The sequence below is a fragment of the Apaloderma vittatum genome, unplaced genomic scaffold (assembly GCF_000703405.1).
Source record: "Apaloderma vittatum isolate BGI_N311 unplaced genomic scaffold, ASM70340v1 scaffold10449, whole genome shotgun sequence".
NCBI classification, from domain to species: Eukaryota; Metazoa; Chordata; class Aves; order Trogoniformes; family Trogonidae; genus Apaloderma; species Apaloderma vittatum.
This window is the reverse complement of record NW_009735864.1, coordinates 51,625-74,658: the sequence shown is the minus strand read 5'-3', so window position 1 is coordinate 74,658 and position 23,034 is coordinate 51,625. Positions and strand designations below refer to the sequence as shown.

Below are 23,034 nucleotides of genomic sequence, written 5' to 3'. Positions count from 1 at the left end.
TCCAGCCTAGGCCATTCTGAGATTCTATGATTTTCTGTTTAAGCAACATGACTTAGTGGAAATTTCCTTTTTAAAACTGATGCCATCATTTCTCAGAAGTTCAGTTTGATTATATATTTTCAACTCATTTTCTCTTAAATGTCTTTCCCTTCATGTCTTTTTGTATGCTTCAGATGCATAAATACCAAACAATTGCATGAAACTCCAGCATGAATTGTTAACATTGTCTTTTCCCCTCTCTTTCTACTGTTCATTTTCATCCATGTATTTTTTTGTTTGCCATCACTTTTTTTTTTTAATACATCATGTTAAATTAATTTGAAAACATCCTAAGCTGTGCAACCTCTGCGAGTAGTAACAGCGGATACCTGTCTGTTTCACTATTTAGTCCCTCCTCCTACCTCTCCATCTTCCAAATCCGTGAGTACGCCAAGTGAGGCTGGAAGCCAGGACTCTGGGGATGGCGCTGTTGGGTCTAGGTATGTCACTTTCCTTCTCATACACTTTTGCTTAATCCTTGTACTCTGAACAATTAAACTGTAGAAGAAATCAAATTACTTGATTATAATATAATAATAGGAGGTTACAGTGTTACTGAATCTGTGAACGGTGACTATTTTAGAGAATTACACTACTGTAACATTTTAAAATGTAACTACGCTTCCTAAGTTGAAATTGCCAACATTAACGTGGATTTGTTTAAACTTGCAAGTTTAGAGTAAAATCAGTCTGAATGTCTTGTCGTAATGTTCTTGTGCGCATGAACGTCTCAAGACAATAGAAATCTAGGAAAGTCCCAGCTTTTTCTAAAGGAAAGTTGGTATGGATGATAGACTATTTCTTCTTTCCCTCTGTTCTAGTTGGTCTTATAAAAGATGCTGTCTACAAACTGCCTTGCTGCTAATTTTAAGTGTTGTTTTTTTTTTTCCTTACTCAGAACAGTACTTCTTGTTATTTCACTTTGCAGCTATCCCTGTGACATGACTGTACCACTCAATCTCTTGTTTGGCCAAAACGTAGTGCCATGTTAGTATGGGCCACAAGACTCTTTCATTTCCGGTACTTGCCACATCTATTTGACCATTATTCTACGTGTGACAGTCTGAGAAATGCTGCTCTAAAGGGAATCAGATAAATATTTCTGTTAAACTAGGAATTCAAAGTGGCACTATATAGGTGATAAGATGGGAAACACTACTTCCAAAGAATATTTCTACTGTTTCCCGTGCACAGCCTGTGAATAAGAGCAGTATTTGCCTAGTTATTTTTGGTAACTTACATTGTCTCAGCAAATTAAATTCACTTAGTTAAAATTTACCAGGTATACATTGCAGGTGAAGTTTAGTTAAATCACAGTCCCTAAAGTGGTTATCATCTGGTACTTTTGTGCTTATATGAGTAGTTGTTTTGGAGAAAGTATGAATACTTGCACTGGTTTGAAACATCTTTTAAAAAGACTGCAGTAATGTCTTCTATGTGTGTGGATTATGCAGGTTTAACTATACAATCCTAATCTGAAAATATTCCGTATTTTAATAACCCAAACAAAAATTACAAGGTGCCCATTTCTAAGTAGCAAACATAAAACAAAATATTTCAGGCAGCAGATACAAACCCATACTCCATTTATTTTTTTTCTTTAACAGTGCCCAGGTGTGATCCTGTACGTAGCTTATTCGGTACACAATTGAAGTTCACCTGTCATGTTAATAAAGAACAAATACAACTGTTCCTTAACTAACAGTAAATTTTAAATTATTTTAAAGCTCTGATTATTGCTTATTAAATTATCATTTTATTTTTTAAATATTGCTTATTTAGTTGTCATTTATATTTCCAATCATATATAATTTAAATTCAGTATGAAACAATATGTGTAAGCCACATATCTGTAATTGAATACTGTGTTGTGGACTGAATTTATCTCCACCTCATAGGTGTACCACGCTCTCTGATTCTTTTCCTCAGATACGGCAACATAATGTTCTATGCATACATTTTCTTACAAACTCGTATGCTAAGTTTCATGCATTTGCAGACTTGTTTTAAAACTAAATCTGTCCCTTGACAATTTCCCAGGCGTGGAAGCATAAAAAGACTGTGGTCTTGAAGGTGTGGAGGTATGAATGTATAGCTAAACTGAAGGCTGTGTAGAGTCCCCTTGCTTATTCTCTTGACACTGGGTAACATTTTTCTCCTCCCCCGGCAAACAGATGTCTATATTCTGGTGTGTCAGTACAAGTTTGTACAGCGTTCCTAATGTACACATACTCCTGAACCTGAAGGTTGATGGGAAAAGTTGATATCCCTTAGCATTACACTTGGCATTTCGCAGGTGACTTTCATATCAGTATGAGACGTGTTGGAAAGCCCAAATTATTCCACTATACTTGATAATCTTAAAAAGAGCATGATTTTGGGTTTCTTTTTTTAATCTGTGGCCATTTGTTCTTTGGTCATGCTCTAACTATGCTTTACAAAGATGTTCTTTTTTGGTTTCATCTTTCGTCCTCTATGATGCTTAATCTTGCCAGTAACTTTAGTTATTTAGTAATTAGTAGAGCAGTGTTCAGACTGTGGAAGTAACTGCGGTTATTTCCATCTGTCCTACTTTATTTTCATCAGTAAAGAGTTTAGGTTCCTAGTTTGATACTGATTCTTTCTTTTCCTCAGTTAAGAGTATAAATTTAAGACTGGAAATTAATACAGCTGGTTTACTTTTAGGTTAGGTGGATGCTTCATAGAATTAGTTTAAATACAGAAAATGGTTTTTAGAGGTGGGAACTTGTGTTCACTGAAGTTTACAGATAAATTCATTTACCTTAAGGCATAACCATTGTCTGGAAAGCAAAAGGAACAGTATTTTACATCATTCTGGTAACACATGTAATAGGTGAATTTAATCGCGGAATGTTACCTTTATTTTAAAAGAGGATCTCTGAGAAAGGTTCATACCAATGAAGCAACTGTTGAAAGCTAAAACAATGCTTTGAAAGTAAGAAAGGTACCTCAGTAAGGGCTAGGTCTTGGGCACAAAAATTGGAGCCTTAAATTCATAGTTCTTTTCCCAGGTTCTTCTTGAGTGGGTTTGAAAAAATTGAGAAGATGTTTGACAACTATTGTGGTAATGCAGCATTTGTAAATTTATTTTTTTTTTAATTAATGTATGATTGAACATCATATGATCAATACCCAGCTTGAATTCTCAGGCACCAAATTAAACTCCAAGCTTAAAACTATTCTGTCAAGAAAAATAGCAGAGACCTGAAGAATAAGTATGCCTAAAGTAATTAGCTTTATGGTAAAATGGTGTGTTTGTTTCCTGATGCACAAAAGCTATGGAAAGACTTTGTAGAGATTTAAATCTCAACTGCTGTTGCATCCATGGCAATAGCTTATGTAGAATGATTTGCTGGATATGAAGAAGATTTGTAATTCTTAATTAAACTCTAATTATTTTAATGCGTACTTTATACAAGAACAAGCTAGTGCATGACACACCCATATTTGAGTTTTTGTGACATTGCCGGTACATTTTTGAGATCAGCTTTACCTTTAGGAATTCTTCGCTTGGTTTATAAGAACATTACCATGTATGGGATGGAAATGAAAAATTACCTTTTATTGACTTACCCTAGTAAAATATTAGATATTATTTATTTATTTAATTTGTTATGAAGCACAATGTTAAAAATATTTGTAAGGTATCTAAGAACTTCAGAAAAACCATGCACGTTCATCTGTTAATCTCTCTTATAAGCTTATTTTAAAGCCTAAGCCTGATAGCAGGCAGTAGACTAAATGAAAATTTTTAGAGAAGGGACGAAGGCTAAAAATGAAGGGAGAGGGAAGTTTTATCTCCCCCTTTGTTTTTTTTTTTTTTATACAGAAGCGACTTGAGATATATCTGTTCTGTTCATTATACCACATTATTTTGAAATGTGTTATTAATATAAAGCCCGCTATTTCCAAGAGATGTAAATATCCTAAACGGAGTTGGCTCTAAATCAGATGACACTTACAAGCCCAAGGCAGTGCTTAACCCGTAATTACTGCAATGTCAGATTTTGGAAACTCTAGCAGTTCCCTATCCCAGTGGAAATGCGTTTTTGCCCCTCTACCAAAAGGCTTATGTGTTGACTCATTTCCTTTACCAATATGGCAGTTTCCTCCACATATTTACTGCTCTGGGCGAGTTAACAAATCTGTGTTCATATGGCGTGAATGGATCTGAACAGATTTTAAAAGGAATTTGAAGTTTGTAATGGTTCTTGCCAGTATTTAAAATAAGACTACATTTGTTTGCAGGCCTTTATCTTTTGATCTTTAAAATAATTTAATTCTTTTCTAATAGCTCTGAATTCTGTGTTGGCTTTTTAACTTTTGGATTTACTGCATGTATTATTGCACTGAATGTTTGCTGAATTTCCCTTAACTGGTGTTACATTGCTTTGTTTCTTGTGAACAATGAAATAACTATAAGCTTATTGTAACTCTAGCATTTCATAGTGTGTATTTGCTTCACTAATCTCTGGCCTTTTTTGCTAATGCTGCATGATTGTTCAACCTGGGGTATCAGGACGCTGCATTGGGATACTGATCCATCAGTTCTTCAGCTCCACTCTGATTCCGATCTGGGGTATTGCATAGATTTCTTATATTCCCTCTTTCATGTACTTATGGATAATAAAAGCTTATTATTTTTTTAAGACTTCAGGTTGTTGTTAAGAGACTGTTCTATAAGTAACAGAAATTCACTATCACTAGAGTTAATGCAGTTTGCTTGCAATGGGCAATTTTTTTATTTAATATGTATAAGGTGCTTATTTTTAATAACGAAGCTTACTTATTTGTATTTTTCTTTGAGTCTTTCTTTGGTAAAATGTAAACTTGAGAACATATGTAAAATAAAAAGCTTAGAATCACTTTTTAGAGACAGAGTGATTCCTATCTTTTCTTATAAATAGGTTTGTAAAAGCTGTAGCTCATTATAAGCACTTAGTAAAACCCATATCACACAGTAAGAATTATGATTGTGCACACCAAAACCTTTCAAAAGGAGTTACTCTTCTTCTTTCACTTCCATCTTGGGAGAGGAGTGGATAATAAGAAACTGAGTTTAATATAGGTAAATTGTTGCTGGATTATTGCAGTATTACTACAATACATGCTGAAATTTGCTTCTGTAGAAAGTTACAATGACCGGATTGATATTGTGTGGGTTTTGGAAGCACATTATGCACTGTAGTTTGGTACTGGACATATCTGCGTCTACAGGATCTTCCATAAGCGAGAGTCGGAAAGCTCAGAGGTTTTTCAGTCTTGTATCCTGGAGTAAATATTATGGCTAAATCACTTGTCAGGGTGTGAGTTTCAGATTAGACCTGCAGTTCTGCATTCTAAATAGAATCTTAGAGGTAGACCAGAAAGGGCAGCAAAGTTAGAAGGGCGAAGTGCTTTTTCCTTCAGAATAACTAAGCTGGGTTTTGAGCTTTAAAGTCCTGGAACTGTCGCTGTACAAACACGACTCCTGAGCAGATCTGTTCCACTGAAAACAGTGGAATCCTATTTGTAGCTGTACCCTAGTCAACTAGAGGGCAACACTTCAAAATTATATCCTATGTCTGTATATATTTGCACATCTTTCTTTTTGTCGCAGATGTATAAGTAGCTGCTGTTTTTAAACAATAAAATATTAGTCATAATAATGTAACTTCTGCAGAGTTAAGTTTCCACTGGATTTAAGTTTGACTAAGCAGTGCTGTGACATGATGACTTGATATTATTCTAGGCAAAATGTGAAATAGTTCATAAAGTTATTTTTTTTCTGATTTCTGTATTAATTTTATTTAGACGTGGACCTGTTAAACTTGGAATGGCCAAAATTACCCAGGTTGACTTTCCTCCTCGAGAAATTGTTACATATACAAAGGAGACGCAGACACCTGTTATGACTCAGCCAAAGGAAGGTGAATGGTTAACTTGTTACTACCTAAGTTGTTTTTCTTTTACTATAATAAGGACTGACTGAATTAGAACTGACACTTGTGATCTTGAACTTTAGTAAGGTAGAATGAAGGTTGATCTGTGAGATAACTGATATATGATCTATTATTAAATTCATATAGGTCTTGCTTAAGTGTTACTATTATTCTGCATTTTGTTTAATGTTACTAATATATGGTATTTTCTCCCTCCTAGTAGATGTTCAGATTAGACAGAGTTGCTTAATTATCTGACAATCGATAAATACAAGTGGTGTATATCTTGCATTTGCGACGTTTAAGAATATACACAAACTTGAAGGCTCTATATCCCTACAACAGACTTAGCAACTACATCCCCCAGCTTTTTAAGAATTTGAATTTTTATACTTGGAGCTTATTCATGGAGTTTTAAAAGAAGGAACTAATTTCTTTATTAACCCATGCAGTTTCTGTTCTCAGCAATTGAACATATGCCTTCTTTCAGTCGTGACCTGTTTGCTTTTCAGCAAATAAATTTTTCTAAAGAAAATTTAGTTGGCTAATGGACTTGCATTTCAATGTTGAAACACCTGGATTTAGCTGCAAATGAAAATACTAATCTTGAACTAGTTTGTATGTAATTCCACAACAAATCTTTATTGTTTATTCTGACCAAGTATGACTTTGCTAGCAATTTTAGGACTTAATTCTACTTACTTTCATAATTTTAGATTTTTATGCTCTTTAGTGGGTGAACTTCTGGGTGTTTATGCAAGAAGAAAAAAAAGCACCTTTTAAAACACGAAGAGACTACTCAGTTGAAATCTTATGCTGGTGTTTCCAGAAACTGAATAATTTACCTGAAGATGTAGTACAGATCATATAAGCTATGAAGTGCAATACATGTGAGGCAGAACTGTGGTTGTTGCTCCATCAATATGCTGCTTTTGTCTGGAGTGTGTCTTGTAGTCACTTTGGCAAATTTAACTAAGTGCAAATGACACCATGAGTGAGTTTGAATGGAGGGGAAAAGGGAGGGAAAAGAAAGGAAGGAAATTGAAACACTACTTTGTGTTGAGGAGTTTCTTCCCTTCTTATCTCTGGGTATCCAGTATGAGGGATTGATGTTTTGTCAGAACATAAACCAGGTCTTTCAAACTTCATTATTTGGTGAGCCAGGACCAGAGAGGTTATGCTTTTTTCTCTTTTCATTTCCATTCTTCATTTCATCTGTATCCCTGCACAGATCGGTGGTTTGGGTTTTCCTGCTTTCATTTCTCCCACGTCCTTACCTTTTCCTTTCCCTCAGGTTTTTCTGCTCCCCCCTGTCAGTTTCGTGGAATCTGAGGATTTATCTCATAGTTTGAGTGCTTGGAAGAGTTTTACTTCTGCTGCCTGCTGTCAGAGGAAATTACCTGAGATTGTATGATCTTAGTTTCACATTCAGTGGATAGGTTGTAGTTGAGGTTTACTGTAGTGGAGATGGAAAGATGTGTCATCTGTATTTCTGTGTTTACCAGAGAGATTTTTCAGTACAGATGCTGTCTCCTGATCCATTCCACCTTAAAACCAATACTGTGTTCTTGAGGGCCGTCATTATTTTATGTATGTGTACTTCACAGAAGCCACTTACAGGTGCTTTTTCCATCACTTCAGTGTCAAGGATCTTTTTAAGGTCTGTCTTAAGACTGCCTAAATACATTCATAATTAGGTTTTATGTTCACAATTTATGAAAACATCTGAAATAGAACATGAATTTTAAAATAAATCGTACTGCCTGCAGACAAAAGAGAATCACTAGGTGAGAAATTTTGATTACGGGAAGAAACTTTTTAAGTCTTTAAAACAAGGTTTTGAATTTTTAAATAACAGATAAATTAAAATTAGACACATCCTATCTGATTGATTCTTGTTTCTTTGCACAATCTGAGTTTGGGTGTTTTATTTATTTTAGTGAATATACTGTAAACTAGAGATAATCTCACAAAAGTGCACTTTGAAGTTGAGGCTGCAACTGAATTTACATGTACAGGTAATCTTCCCTAGCTCCCTTGTACATCAGCAAGCTGCATCTCAGCTAGGTTAGCTCCAATGTTAACACTTTCTTATAAAACAAAGTGAGCTGGACCTTTCTGAATTATCATTTCTTGAGATTTTAAAATGCTGTTGGAGCTAATCTGTTTGGTGTGACAGATAGGAAGTAGGGGAAAAGTGGTGCTACGCTAAACCAGTTATAATTATCACGGAAATATTTATGGCAACCCAAACAAAATGGCAGTTACAAAGGGGAGATTTCATGGTCTCAACTTAAAGTCGGCCTTTGGAGATGCCCAGCTTTGATTCAGTCTAACAAACAGTGAAGTTTAAATGAGTACCTGTCATGTGAACAGCATCGGTCTTAAAATGCGAAGGTCACGCAAGTCGAGAGAAAAGACCAGTAGTTGAGAAATCCAAACCAGGAAAGTTTTACAGTTAGAGAAGGGAGGTAGGCTGAGTTTATATGTTCATGCTTCTGTGTAGAACAGACACGTTGCACCATCCTAGACCATATTCAAAGATGAAGTAACTGTCCTCAAGGTCCCATGTGTACAAGTAAGGGACTAAGGATATAGAAGAGAAACACAAAAATAGTGTTGGGGTGGTGGTTTTGGTGCTCTCAAACTTCTTGCTTTGACAACACTGACATATTTCTGTTTCAGTCCTTCAACTTTTCTCCAAGTTTGTGTTTTTTCTCCTGAACTTTCCATATCCTTACTCTTCTAACCCTACTGTTCCTGTAGCAACTGTGTTTCTTACGTAGAGGACATGGCATGAAATAATGTTGTTTATTGTCACAAGGAATATCGCAGAGACAATATGCCCCCTCCCCTTTTTTCTTTCTTGTTCTTTTGGCAGGTTTTGTTTCTGGTTTTTGGGGTGGTTTTTGTCATTCTGTGGTACAGTAACGATGGCCATCTTTTTTGTTTAGGGACAAAATAAATACTTGGTTTGAGAAGTGTTGTGCCATACTTGGTGCTGTTCAACCTTACTTCATAACTAATAAGCCAAAGCATTGAGGACTCTGCACCATTACACTTCATCACTTTTGTCACCATCATAACATGACAGCTGTGTTTAGGCTGCTCCATTCCCCAACATCCTTGGTCTGTCATCCCCTTTTCTACAATCTACAGCCGTTTCTCACTTTCCTTGACGCCGTGTATAACACTGCTTCCCTCATTGTCCAGTTTTGGTAGATTTTTTTTTTTTTTCAGTTAGTGTGGTCAACTGCTTATTAGGGCTGTTATTTAGTCCCTCTTTGGCACACTCTATGAGGCAGCAAATTTTCAGACCTACTGTCTGAAAATACATTTGAAATTGTGTTTCCTTTGCACACTCATTTCTTCTGAGCATGCAACAGCAGCAGTTCCAGCAACAGAGATTAAATTCATATGTGAACTCTGGTTTATATCGTAATGTTCTGCAGGCTCCATGTTGGCCACCACCTGGAGTACTGTAATGATTGGTGCTAGGTTTTTTTCTTCTTTGTACTTCGTGCTGTGCTGCTCTCTACTGTTTGATATCTTCCTTTGTGATTTGCTAACATGTTCAAATTCACATTGAAAGAAATTAATCGCCAGTACACCCATAAAATGTGTTATGTATCCATGAAGTAGGTAATCCAATGAAAGAAAGGCATATAGTGGAATGTAATTCTGCTCAGATGACACAATTTAAGGCTTTTCCTGGGCTAGTGTGTTCCTTGTTATTTAGTGCTGCTGTACAATATTGTGCACGTGTGATCACAACTAACTGCGTGCTGTATTAGTGCATTAGCCCCACTCTTTGAGGAAGTATTGTCTGGTAAAGTCTCCACGACACAGAATGAGAATATTAAGTGTTTTTGTCCTTTGAATTCCGACTTAAGCAGAGTAATAACAATTTGTTGTACAGAATTGGTTTCTTGGATGCTGTTAACAGTGAATGTGGCATTTTTTCATTTTAGTGTTTTAAAACAAAATAAAGGGCCCTTATATATTCATGCATTATTCTGTACATGCCTTAAATGTACAGTGAAATACAGGTGGGAAACCTTGATATGGAGACATTCAGCTTAACAAAAGCCACCCATTTCACAGATGATTTAACTTTGATTAACCTACTCTCCAGCAACAGATTACTCAGACAACTGGAACTTCACTCTGTAGTGTTATTGCTAGGTGCAGCCTAATTTACAGCACTGCTTTTCTCTCTGTCTTGCCAAAATACATCACAATTTAGATGTTAACTCAAAGTAAAAATTCAGTGGTTCGTTAAACCTGTTTTTAGCATTCATTGACAAGAAATGTGTCACTATTAAAGTAGCTGCTATTTTTATGCAGTCTTTACTGCTGAGTTTGTAACCTTAGATCCCCTGTTTGCCTGTCAGAAATCACATGGAGTTAAGCCCTTAGCATATTATAATGAATATTCATCAATATGTTGATGTGACATGGAGTCCCATTTCCTGTCTTCATGGCGAGACTTCCAAGTCTCCGCAGCCTTTTTTTGAACACTGAATTGTATTTGGTATCCTGACAATTGAAGTGGCATAAAATGCCAGCAGGTAAGATCAGTAATGAATAAGGAGGATGAAGTTAGGCAGTGCCTGACATATTCTATGATTTTAAGGTTTTCAAATTTATGTAGCTGACTCAAAATAAATGCAGTACATTACTGTATCATGGGCTCCTGAATTCCTAGGCGTGGAAGGTTTTCGGAAATAGTATGTCCAGTCTTTCAGTGCTTCCTGGGTAATTTGCTGTTACTATGCCAGTTCCTTGCAAATACCAGCACCTGGCCTGTTATTTAATAACATCAAGAAAAAGGAGAGACAGGAGAAGTAATTAAAACCTTCTGATTTCTTTTGTTATCTAACAGCTTCATGCTGCCTTTTTTGATTGTAAAGTTCTGTAAGAAAGCATCCTGGTTTCAGATAAGAAAGAATCCTAGTTTCGAATTATGAGGTCAAGAACTTGTATATGTGGAGTTTTTTGGTTTGTGTTGTGTTCTGGGTTTTTTTTCCTCCGGATCCCTTAATGAGAAAGTTTGCATATGACTTTCCCTGAGAGGGAAGGTTTTACATTGATGTAGTTACAGATAAATCACTGTGAGATGACATGTTCAATTTCAAGTCTGATACTTTGCGAATATTAAAATAAGTGCTGTATCCTGCATTTAAATGCAGTAATATCAGCTGGCTGTATGCAGTGAAAGTACTATGAAGGAATTTAGAGCTCTGTATAATATGTGCCATTTATGTTTCAAACATTAAAAGGCAGGAGCAATCAACTATATGATCTTTTGAATAAAATATGTAGATTAGAAGGTCACTTAGCACTAAGGGGTTGACCATCTGCATTTGACAAGAATTTGACTCCTGTCGCTGAAAATGGTACTTAGAATCAGTGTAGTATGACTAATGGGGGGTTGGGCTGAAATTTCTAATTCGGGACTTTCAAAGCTAGAATAATGCATCCAGGGTGACCCAAAACCAAATTTCTGAATTTGAAGGCATCATTTAAATCTGCAAGATTGATTGGCAAGGCGAACAAGAGGGCGATTTTTATCCAAGTGGTGGTAATGTGAATATGGGGTCCTGTATTTGTTCTCAAAATCACGTGTGTTAGCTCATATTACATTTTTTTAATTAATCAGTGTTCACACCTCTAGTGATTTGACATTAAACATTCCGTTCTTTACAATTGCTACAAGTTACCCAGTTTTCAGATTACTAGTCTGCTGTACATGTGGATCCATCTAAAAAAGGAGCAGTGTCTTTCTGTTTCTCTGCGTGATTATTTTGCCCAAAAAAGCTTTCATTTTTTTTAAGTAGCACAAAAGCTGTAATTGGCATGCTTTGTAAGGAAGTGTCAATGTGCAAGAGAGTGGAGATCACTAAGAATTCTTTTACGCGTTCTTTCCCCTTTGCACCACCGCCTCCTCAGCAGGGTCACTGAGATCACTAGCTTTTCTTGAAATGGCCATTTTCACTGGCAGGTGCATTATACCCTGTATTTTCAGATTGTTTTTCCATTCTGAATGTTTGGCAGGTTGATTGCTCTGGCTGCATTGACGGAGAAAGGGCTGACAAATGCGGTTGGGCTGGCTGAAAAGACAGTGATTACTGTTTTCCTTTGTGGCTGATTGAGGCCCTTGAAAGGAAAGATTTTAACCTTCACCATTTGGTTCAAAAGTATGAGCATATATTGAAATCATTCATGCCATTTATCCTAGTTCTGTAAACTTGTCAGAACGTAAAAATCGCTCAATTTCAAGTAATGTAGGATTGGCATACGTCATTATCATTTTGATTAAGTTGGAGTTTGTATTATTGTGTGCATTATACGGTGTCATTTAAAGCTTTCTTTCCTGCAGGTACAGTTATATTTTTATTGCCCATGCTATGGAGATAGAAAGATTTTCAGACCTCTTTAAACCTATCACTATGTGTGTGGTTTGGCAGCTGGTATGGCCTACAAGCTGTATTTTGTTTGCGGGGTAAAGGCTTGTCTGTAGACCTCCTGGAGTGCTGGTAATTGTACAGGCTTGCCATTGGGGAAAGACATGATTGGAAGCAGTCAGGCAGAAAAATGTTGTGCCATCCCGTTGCCACCTCGGAGCAGAGAGACAATCCGAGCCGTACCATCTGGTTGTTGCTATCTCGTCAGCTGGCCTGGCTGCTGGGACCGGGGCCTGGCAGCTGGTTCCCATCCCTTGACCATCCCTTTTTTTTTCTTTTTTCTTCATTGCTTTTTCTTTTTGTGTGAGTGTGCATCTATGTGGCTTTTTTTAAAAAAAAAAAACCAAACACTTTTTCGTTGTTGTTAGATAACTTTGAACATGGGTCACAGAGATGGCTGCAGCGAACAAACCTCGTCCCTGTTGAATACTGTCTCATTACTTGTGATGGGGCATGTGGCAGACTCCTGCTGCCATTTCCTTATAAACAGATGACATAGCTGTTTAACCAATAAAAATAGTCTTTTCAGAAGCTTATTCGAGAAAGTGGATGAAGAAAAGCCAGGAAATGCGTATTCCACAACACTAAGTAATTTAAAGTTATTTTCTGGTTTGCAGTATTCAAAGAATCATAAAGTGTAGAAATGCAGAAAGTGCTGTGCACCTTGTCAGTATGCCAGAACATTAACATTTTATGTTATTCATTGCAATTAGGGAAAACACATTTTGCTGTAAAGTTCTCATTGCCAAACATGATACAGATAATGAGACTTGCATTTAGAATGACAGAAAAAATGTAATCTCTCTGCTATTATCTTTAGCAAAATTTGCCTCTCAGAATAGCAACCTGAAAGCTAATGTAAGCCATCTTCATGCCATACGAAGACCCATTAGACTCTGATGGTTTCAGATCACAAGTGCGCAGCTGCTCTGTAGACTATTTTAGACATTTGATTTTTCTTTTCTCTGCAGCATTAATGTGTCAGTATGTTACACAGAACATGCATCCACCTCATGGTTTTGTGTGGAATCATAAATGCTTGTAAGAGAGATTTCCACTTTGGGTTCTTTACCTTTTCTTCTGTGTCTTACTTCAGTTTATACAACTACATAATTCAGTGCAACTAAAATCCAGGTGTAGATAGTGTTCCAGTGATTTTTTGGTTTGAAATAATGTTGTCTTGGGGACTACATTTTACAAATATAACCATTTTAAGCTAAATAATACCATTTTACATCACCTTATTTGAGATTCATATGGAATGTTACTGTTCCTTGTTAAAACATTTGACAGTCTCACCGTAATGTTTCTCCTTAGACGAGGAAGACGAAGATGATGTGGTTGCACCGAAACCATTAGTAGAACCTGAAGAAGAAAAAACATTAAAAAAAGAGGAGGAAGAAGAAGGTACAGTTCACCTCAAGACATTCTGAGTGTGCTGCAAAGGCATCAATACATTTTTAACTTCTTTTCCATTAAGTTGAAATTAATTTGATTTACATTTTAACAACCAGGCAGCAAAATATAAAAGGTAAAAATGTTCTTAATCTGTGGATGTTAGGAAACAGATTTTCCATGATACTGTTTTCTTTCTTGGAAAGAATTGGTGAAAGTATGATATAATATATTTTTTTTCCAGCTGCTCCTCATGAACTTACCGAAGAGGAAAAACAACAAATTCTGCATTCTGAAGAATTTTTAAGTTTCTTTGACCACTCCACAAGAATTGTCGAAAGAGCCCTTTCTGAACAAATCAACATTTTCTTTGACTACAGTGGAAGAGACTTAGAAGACAAAGAAGGGTAATGTGACTGTTGAATACTTTACTGTGAATGTGCAATATTTGTAACTGAAGAAGTGTTCTAAGATTAATATCTGCTAATTGCCTTTGTAGAGAGATTCAAGCAGGAGCAAAACTGTCCTTAAATAGGCAGTTTTTTGATGAACGTTGGTCAAAGCATCGTGTTGTCAGTTGTTTGGACTGGTCATCTCAGGTAAAAGATGCTTAAATTAAGCAGTTATCTTTGTAAATTCTTTTAGTGTTACACGCTTGACCCTTCTGTAAGTACGGTTGATGCAGGCTGTGTTTCTAAATGTGTTCCTTACGTGCTCCGTAGTTTGCAAAAAGTAAACAGAGCTAGTTGTTAATCTTCCGTGAAAAGTAGCAAAAAGTTTGTATTATAAAGTATGTCTTTGGCATATTTGTTTCTGGTTTACAGACTGCTTTGCAGAGGTAACTGATAACTTGACTAAAAAAAAGACTTGCTTAAAAGTACTGGGTTTTATGTTTAGAAGCATGTTATGTTGAAAGACAAAATGAGACCCTAATGTGTACATTAATGCTGTTTCATGTGCTAAATTTGAAACAATTACGGTTTGAACTGAAAACTTCTCACTTATATGTAATGTAAGGTGGATTTGGGAGTTTGATTTATCTGGGATTTTAACCTTACTTTGGCAACAGAAAATAAAGATTCTAGGATTGTCTGGACCATTAGCTAGTCATTTTGCTTACTCTGAGTCTTTTTCACTTATCGTACAGTACCCAGAATTACTTGTAGCTTCTTACAACAACAATGAGGATGCGCCTCATGAGCCTGATGGGGTGGCCCTTGTATGGAATATGAAATACAAGAAAACTACTCCAGAGTACGTCTTTCACTGCCAGGTATGATTCTGTCTCGGGAGGCTGCAGATTTTATGTTGATGAACTTGAACCAGTACCTTCCTTGTGCTTGTCAACATAATGATTTCATTGGGCTGGCATTCACTTTAACCACGTGTATTTGCAAACAGATGTTGATAGCTAGAGATTTCAGTTCAGAAACATTATTCTGTTTCAGAATTCCTGACATCATTCAGATTTCAGGCTTGTTTCAGAACTCATTTTCTTATTTTCATTTATTTAAAAACCAAAAAAACCTTCTCATGTAATGGTTGAACCACAAAGAATGTTTGTATATAGGGGGTTTAGTTGAGATTGTATAGTGCTAGAGCTTAGTTTACTGAGTAAAATTAAGATGGCCTGAGGAGATGGAACAAGGATGAAAACTAGAAACATATGCATCAAAAAAAGAAAAGGCAGACAGAGCTTTGCTAGTAGTTTTCTGAAAGATGAAAACATGCAAACCCCTTCCATTATGCCAAGTCTAGGGTAGCCGCTTTGTTTTCAAAATGCAATAATTCTGAAAAATTATAGTTGAATCAAAATTTAATCTCATGTTGTCAGATTACTGTCTAAATCCAGACTGCAAAAGTAACTTCATTGTATCAGAACAGATTCATACATTCTCTAAGAAAATGACTGCAAAATGTGGCAAAACATTATTAAAATCTTGTGTTACTGGGCCTTCTGTTGCTGACAAACTACACTAAGAGGAATACAAATGTATATATACAAAAGAAAAGAGGAGAACTTCATTTTATGAATACAAATTAAAACTAAAAGACTGTTGGGAGTTCACAAAGGATTAGTGAATCCTTAAGTGACTGGACAGTGAAATAGCATATAGAATAAATCTAAGCAAAGAAGTTACTCTGGTATCTCGTCCCACTTTCTTTAGTTTTACATGATGTCATCGAATGATGATAGTTCTTTGTGCATTTCATTGTCAGTGTTTTCCTTTTCATTTCAGTCAGCAGTGATGTCAGCTACATTTGCAAAATTTCATCCCAATCTGGTGGTTGGTGGCACGTACTCAGGCCAGATAGTGCTGTGGGATAATCGCAGCAATAAGCGAACCCCAGTGCAGAGAACGCCGCTTTCAGCTGCTGCTCACACGGTAGGGGTTGAAATACCTTCAAGGACTTTTCCCTGTTGAGATATGTTTAATCTCTAGGGAACTCTGTCCAGTGCACTTGATTGATAATGTGTAAATGTTTGTGTCCATATTTTGTGAATGCTATCGGTGAAGAACGAGGTTATTCATAAAAATAAGTGTGTCAGAAAAACAAGTGTCAATTTTATAGGGGAGTATTCTTCGTACTGTACTGTGATCAGTCTTGTGTACTTTGTTACAGTTGTGTATTTTTCTGCATATTAATTATACCAGAATTTGTTTTTACTTGGAAATTCCTTTTTTCTGATAATATTTTACATTTCTCAGCACCCAGTGTACTGTGTAAATGTTGTTGGGACCCAGAATGCTCATAATTTGATTAGTATCTCAACTGATGGGAAAATATGCTCTTGGAGTCTGGACATGCTTTCCCAACCGCAGGTAAGATAACTTTGGATATATTTTGTATCTATTCCGGATTAATATTTTGTAAAAACTAAACTAAAATCTAAAAAGCATTAATAAACAATTTTCCCAACATACTTATCAAGCTAGCTTAAGTATAATTCTGTATTTAATTAAATATTTACCCACCTCTGGAATCAGATATTGTCTGTTGATCCTTTTGTCTGTTTTTGTTGCACTTGTGTTATTGGTAAACACATTTTTAACAAGAAATAGATTTCTTATTCCTTCCCAGTTCTGTACAACAGAAAAAGAAAACACTTATTGAGAAATCTAACTCACTTTGTAGATGTTAATATTTCCATTATTTATTTTTTTTAAAAGTAACTTGCTGATATTTCCACTACAGGATAGCATGGAGCTGGTTCACAAACAGTCCAAGGCTGTGGCTGTTACCTGCATGTCCTTCCCTATTGGAGACGTCAACAACTTTGTTGTGGGCAGTGAAGAAGGCTCAGTGTACACCGCATGCCGTCATGGCAGGTGAATACAAACCTTAAGTATTCAAAGGAAATTAAAAATAGTGAAAGAATGAATCCCTGCATGCTTTACACTCCTAAAATTATTTATAGTGTGTATTTACTTTGCTGTCTTGAATGAGTTGAGAACAGCTCTGTATGAATTCCAGTGCGTATTTCTTCCTGAGTAAGAACTTCGTTAAAACCTGGTGAAGTTGAAATATTGAATTTGGTACTGTGGTGCCTTCTGTGACTAGGAGCTGTCTGTGTTGATGAGGGCAGCATAGGTCACTACGGTTTTATTAGTTTATATTGTAGCAGAACATTCCGAACTTTGTATCAGTTCTGTAGATAATTGTACAGTAACATCACGCACAAATCTTAAATTGGCTAGCTTTTCTCCTGCTGTTCAATCTATTTTGAAATTGTCTGACTGTATCTTATCAATTGCTTTCTTAAATATAATTGAGCGTCCAGGTTTCATCTCAAATACATCAGCCTTGCTGCACAGCTTTTGGTTCCAAAATACCCCAAATTGTATCACTTTTGTGAAACATCCTTCCCATCTGTTCCCCCCTTGTTTTTCATAGCTTCTGATAGGAGGCTATTAGGGATATATTGTTACTGTTCGGTCTGAAACCCTTGTCCAGAGGTACCTGCAACTTGCTTTAAGTCAGTAGGAGTTTTATGCTCATTCTTTGGGGCTGGATTTTGTTTTTTATAAATGCAAGTTTTAGCTGTTGCTTGTAGAACAACATAGTTAAATGTGTGGACTCATACCTGCTGAATGAGTCTCTTCTTCCAGTGGTGTATTTTGGCCCTTAAAGTTAGCAGAAAATAGGTCTAGAAGTTAAGGTCCATATTCAAGCACAGTCTTCTGTGATCCTGTTGTGATGAAGCTCTTTGCAGTGGGATAACATCCACACAAAGCAGCAAAGTTTTCCCGTGACTGTATTTAAATTGCATTTCAGTGCTGTCTCTGTTGGCAGATGTACGGTCTCCAGATAAATTAACCTTGGTTATATATTCTAAAACAGCAAAGCTGGAATCAGTGAGATGTTTGAAGGACACCAGGGACCAATTACAGGTATCAACTGCCATGCAGCAGTTGGACCTGTGGACTTCTCACATCTTTTTGTCACCTCTTCTTTTGACTGGACAGTAAAGCTTTGGACAACTAAGGTAACTTAAATATAGTTCAGTGATTTTCTTTGTAGTCCTTGACACAAGGTGGTGCTATAATGTAAGCTACTTAAGGACCTTCTGTAAACTGAAGTCAAATCGTGTGAAGCTCTCAAGGATGCTAGCAGCAGTCCTGCGAAGAGCAGACAGCTGAGGATCAAAACTGCAGTTAAGAACATGAAGCTTTGCTTTCAGATTTTATATCGTTTGTATACTTCTGATCCATTCTGCTCATCCTTTTGCCCTTTGTTATCAATAACAATTACAACGTGATCAAATGTAAATTGTGTTGGAAAATCAACTACATCCTATTAAACCTAAGGCAAACGTTTTGCTACAGTTTTGCAGAGGACTAAGGGACAGCACCAAAACTGATGTCAGTTCAACTCCACGAGGTTCACAGTTGAAGTATCTATCATTTCCATTGCCAGAATTACCTCTTTTTCTGTTAGTTTCATGCCCGAGGAATTCGGAGCAGAAGAGGCAAGAGTTAGAATCTCCCAGAAATAGTCTGAAGTGCTGTCACTGATTATGATTTACTTGATTTATAAGATTCTTAATGCATTAAATTTACAATCTCTTACAATATTGGCTTGCTACCGATTGTTTTATTATAGCAGCCAGCAAAAAGGCTGCATGCTTTGGAAAGGATCCCTTTAGTAATAGCATTACTTTCTGGATGCTTTTTGCAGAGGCATTTTTTTAAAGTAAATCAAAATATGAATGACTTTCTAATTATTGCTGCTAATGCTGTTGAAAAATTTTGTGTTTTGCTTTACCCATTAGTTTTATTATTTTGAAGTTCAGAGTCTGGGTGTATCATTGTTACGCTTGCTTTTTTCAGAATAACAAACCTCTCTACTCCTTTGAAGACAACTCAGATTATGTATATGATGTGATGTGGTCTCCAACTCACCCTGCCTTGTTTGCCTGTGTGGATGGGATGGGCAGACTTGACCTGTGGAATCTCAACAATGACACTGAGGTGAGGCAGTTGGGTTACAAAAGTCACATGTAACTGGAGAAGTGTTTGTATGGCTCAGAAGAAAACGTCAGGCGTTTACCATAGCATTTTTGTTTGTATTTTTGTTGTTCTTAAATATACTGTAGTAGCAGTAGTTTCTGCGTAGTATGTGTAATTCTTTGACCGTGGGGTTGTAAGTTGAATTACTTAGTGGTAATTAAATGGCCTTGTGTGCAGAACATTTATTGGTGTAACACTGATCCACTTTGTAGGATTGTAGACCTCTCCCACTGCGGGCTTGGCTATAGCCTCACAGGGTGAACAAGCCTTTTACCCTCACGCCGCCATGGCTCCTGTTGCAAGATTACCATTGCCATAGTCAGACTGCAGCAAAATTGTACATTTTTTCTAAACTTAGAGGACTGAATGCTTGGGTTTTCTCCTGTGTGTTATAAACTTAATTATAGTATAAATCTTTTTCAAGACTTGAACTTGTTGGAGGGAGGCAAGAGGAAAAACCTGACAGATATTCAGTACTTAAACTTTACTTTTTTAAAACTGCATATAGAAGAAAGAGCAGTTCTGTAGGACGATATGGCTTTAAACTGGAATTACCTGGTTCTAGCCTTTGGACAGGATTTGACCTCCCAAAGCAGCTGATTTCATCCCTGCCCTCTGTTATCCCTTTGAGGTCCCAGGGATCTCCCTTGCTGCCTGACAGAAGGCGTCTCTCTGCCTCCTGTCTCATGACAAGAGTGCAGATGTGCATTTTGATAGAGGATGTTTGTGCTTGGGCCAGGGAACAGAAGATGCGTTGTTTTGGTCATGTCACTAGTGATAGCTTAAGGCCACGGAGAGTATTTGAGATTGACATAATCTGCCCCTGTTGCAATGCTGGGCACTTCTTTGAATACCACACCGAGGGACGAGGTGTGTTCTGTGCTCTATAGCTTATGGAGCCTTAAGGCATTTGTACTAATGTGTTTTTTAAATGGGTGCAGGTGCCAACTGCAAGCATCACGGTGGAGGGCAATCCTGCTCTGAACCGGGTGAGATGGACGCATTCTGGGAGAGAGATTGCTGTAGGTGATTCGGAGGGGCAAATAGTTATATACGATGTGGGAGAGGTGCGTATACCATGTCTTGTGCAAAGTACGTCACAAAACAAAATCTTGCTTTTATGTGTTTTCCTCTGCGATGAGAGGAATAAGGTTTAATTTTTATTTTCAAAGGAGTGTTTCCTTTATGCATCTTTTCTGGGTTTTCTGTCATAACTTCTTAGCGTGCTGCCTGGTAGCCAATCAAAAATTTAAAGCATTGTTGTCAGGCTAGGGAAATGAGATGAAAGAATCAATGGTTTTGTTTATAGAAGTTTTATCTTCTTTGTAACTGTGGCACATGTGAATTCTGTCCATAGCTTGAGAAATACTGAACAAAAAATTTTGCAGTGATGCAGTCTTGACTTCATTCCTACAGGATAGCTGTTGCTTTTGCAAGTATGGGTACTACAGTAGTGTGTAACTAACTGATCAGATGAGGATATGGCATAAGTATTCCTCTTTGGAGGCAGTCACTCAGATGGAGATGCAAGCTTGTAGTAGTATCATTACATACTTAAAAACAGGATTCTCAAATTCTGCTTCTTTTATTTAGAGCTTTTGATGTTCAGACTATCTTAAAAGTTACACTAAATAAAGGCAAGCTTTCCTGTCAAACCTCTTCTGAACATTACTAAACGCTCTGCTGTTCAAAATGATTTCAGTTTTTATTTATCAGTCGGTTTAAATAACATTCCCTTTGTCAACAGCAAATTGCCGTTCCTCGCAGCGATGAGTGGACTCGATTTGGTCGAACACTGGCAGAAATAAATGCTAACAGAGCTGACGCAGAAGAGGAAGCTGCAACCCGCATACCGGCATAGATCGTTACAAACAGGCAGCAGTGGTAGACTGAGAATGATTTGATGCAAATCGGAAAAGTGTAAGCATGTGTCAGTTCAAATAGTAGCTTATGGGAGGAATATATGGATTCAGTTATGGACTTTGAAAATGTATTGAGGTCACTGAAAATCAGATCTTGCGTTGTCACTTTTTATATATAAATGACAAGCACATTCTTGGATTTGTGTAACTTTTAATACAGTTAACTGACTTTGCAACGAGCTTCTTTTGCTGAAACACTAACCTGGTGTAAATTTGCTATTGGGCTTCTGAAATTTCCACTTTGTAACAGTATTTCTGAAAAGTAACTTTGGTTTCTAAACTAGACTTTCTATATTACACAGACTAGCCTTCATTAGGTAGTAAAGCTCTGAAGTGTTCTTTGAACTTTTCAAATTACCCATGGATATGCATGCATATGTTCCAAGTAAGTTTCATTGTTTATATATAGAAAAGCCTCAGGCTCTGGCAGTGGGTAATATATGTGAATAAAAATTTGTCTGTAGTTACAAACTTATTTGATAATTGGACCTGAATTAATGAAATACATATTTAATACCAAGTTCTTTTGTTTGAATTGGTGCATTAAAAGGTGAGACTGATTCACAAATAAATATTGTATGAGCACTTGTCAGCTGCCCTGACCCCTAATCTGTGTCCCTTCAGCAGTTTGGGAATACAAAGTTCCTGGGAGCTGCTGTTTCAGTTTACTGCACACATCAGGGAGTTGTTTTCAGCACCCAACCTCCTTTTCCTACCACGGCAATCAGCTAAAAACAAGGCGTCTACTGTTGTGAAATTTTTCCTTTTCCAAAGGATAAGGGACTAGATTTGGACTTATTTCTATAATATGATCATTTGCTACTAATCTTTCATATTAAGTTTTTACCATTTTTGTTGAAACAAAACCTCTCAGTGGCTTGAAACACAAGGGTTGGATTTTCTGTTAAATTTTTTTTGAGTACATCCTTTTTAGGACATTATAAAGTTTGTGTATTTTTTATTAAATATTCTGACTTGTACGTATTAGGCACTAAACCAGCATTGATGCCTTTAACTTAAGACTCTGTGTTTGCTTCTGATAAAAGCTTGTAGCAGATTAAGAATTAATTTTACCAGAATTGGTTTATACACTTAAAAGTAGGAAATAGTTTTATATTCCTTAATCAGCATAATGTCCAGAAGTATTCTTGTTTCTTCATTGTTTGTGGTTTTAGTTTGGGGTTGGTGTTGGTTTTTTTCTATTTCTCTGTGTCTCAGTTCTGTTAGTGCAGCTCACAGAGACACAGGCAGCAGTTACAGCAGTTCTATCTTCAGGCAGTTCTCTTTTTCAGTGGGTTTTGAAAGTATTTATGCTTCTGTCGGTGTTGCCTTGTCAAAAGTTCCCCCCTTCTCTTCAACACAAAGTCATACTGCTCAGTTTGACATTTACCTTGTATGTTTTTCTCAACCTTACGACAGCAGCTATCAGTTCAGTTGAGAAACATGAGGACTATATAAAGAACGGGCATATCATGTGATGATGATTTTTACCCTTTAGGCACAAGAATTCTTAACAAGCAGAATGCTCTGTTGTCTTGCAGGTTTTTGGGGTGTTTTTGGTTTTGATTGCTTCGGCTTTTTTACTAAGATTGTTACTTCTCATTTAATAATACATTTATTTCAGATTCATTTTTTCAGAAATCCAGTAGATAAGGGCATTAGTTTTATGTCATTTCAACCTTTAATAATTTTCAACAGAGCTGTTCTCTATTTATTCCTTTTTCTGTTTCTCCCTCCACAAAATAGTTGAGTACAG

General features: G+C 36.6%; 1 protein-coding gene across 1 annotated transcript; it reads left to right on the top strand.

Moving 5' to 3' along the window:
* Positions 1-334: 334 nt before the first annotated feature.
* On the top strand, positions 335-21,862 carry LOC104279464 (cytoplasmic dynein 1 intermediate chain 2; the record flags this gene model as incomplete). The annotated part of the gene is made up of 13 exons (XM_009876756.1): positions 335-479; positions 5,854-5,969; positions 13,766-13,855; positions 14,088-14,250; positions 14,343-14,442; positions 14,991-15,116; positions 16,084-16,230; positions 16,555-16,668; positions 17,042-17,175; positions 18,188-18,332; positions 19,177-19,317; positions 20,298-20,423; positions 21,104-21,862. Coding segments are annotated over 13 exons (1,661 nt in total), but the record flags the coding sequence as incomplete, so codon positions are not given.
* Between the last annotated feature and the right edge of the window lie 1,172 nt (positions 21,863-23,034).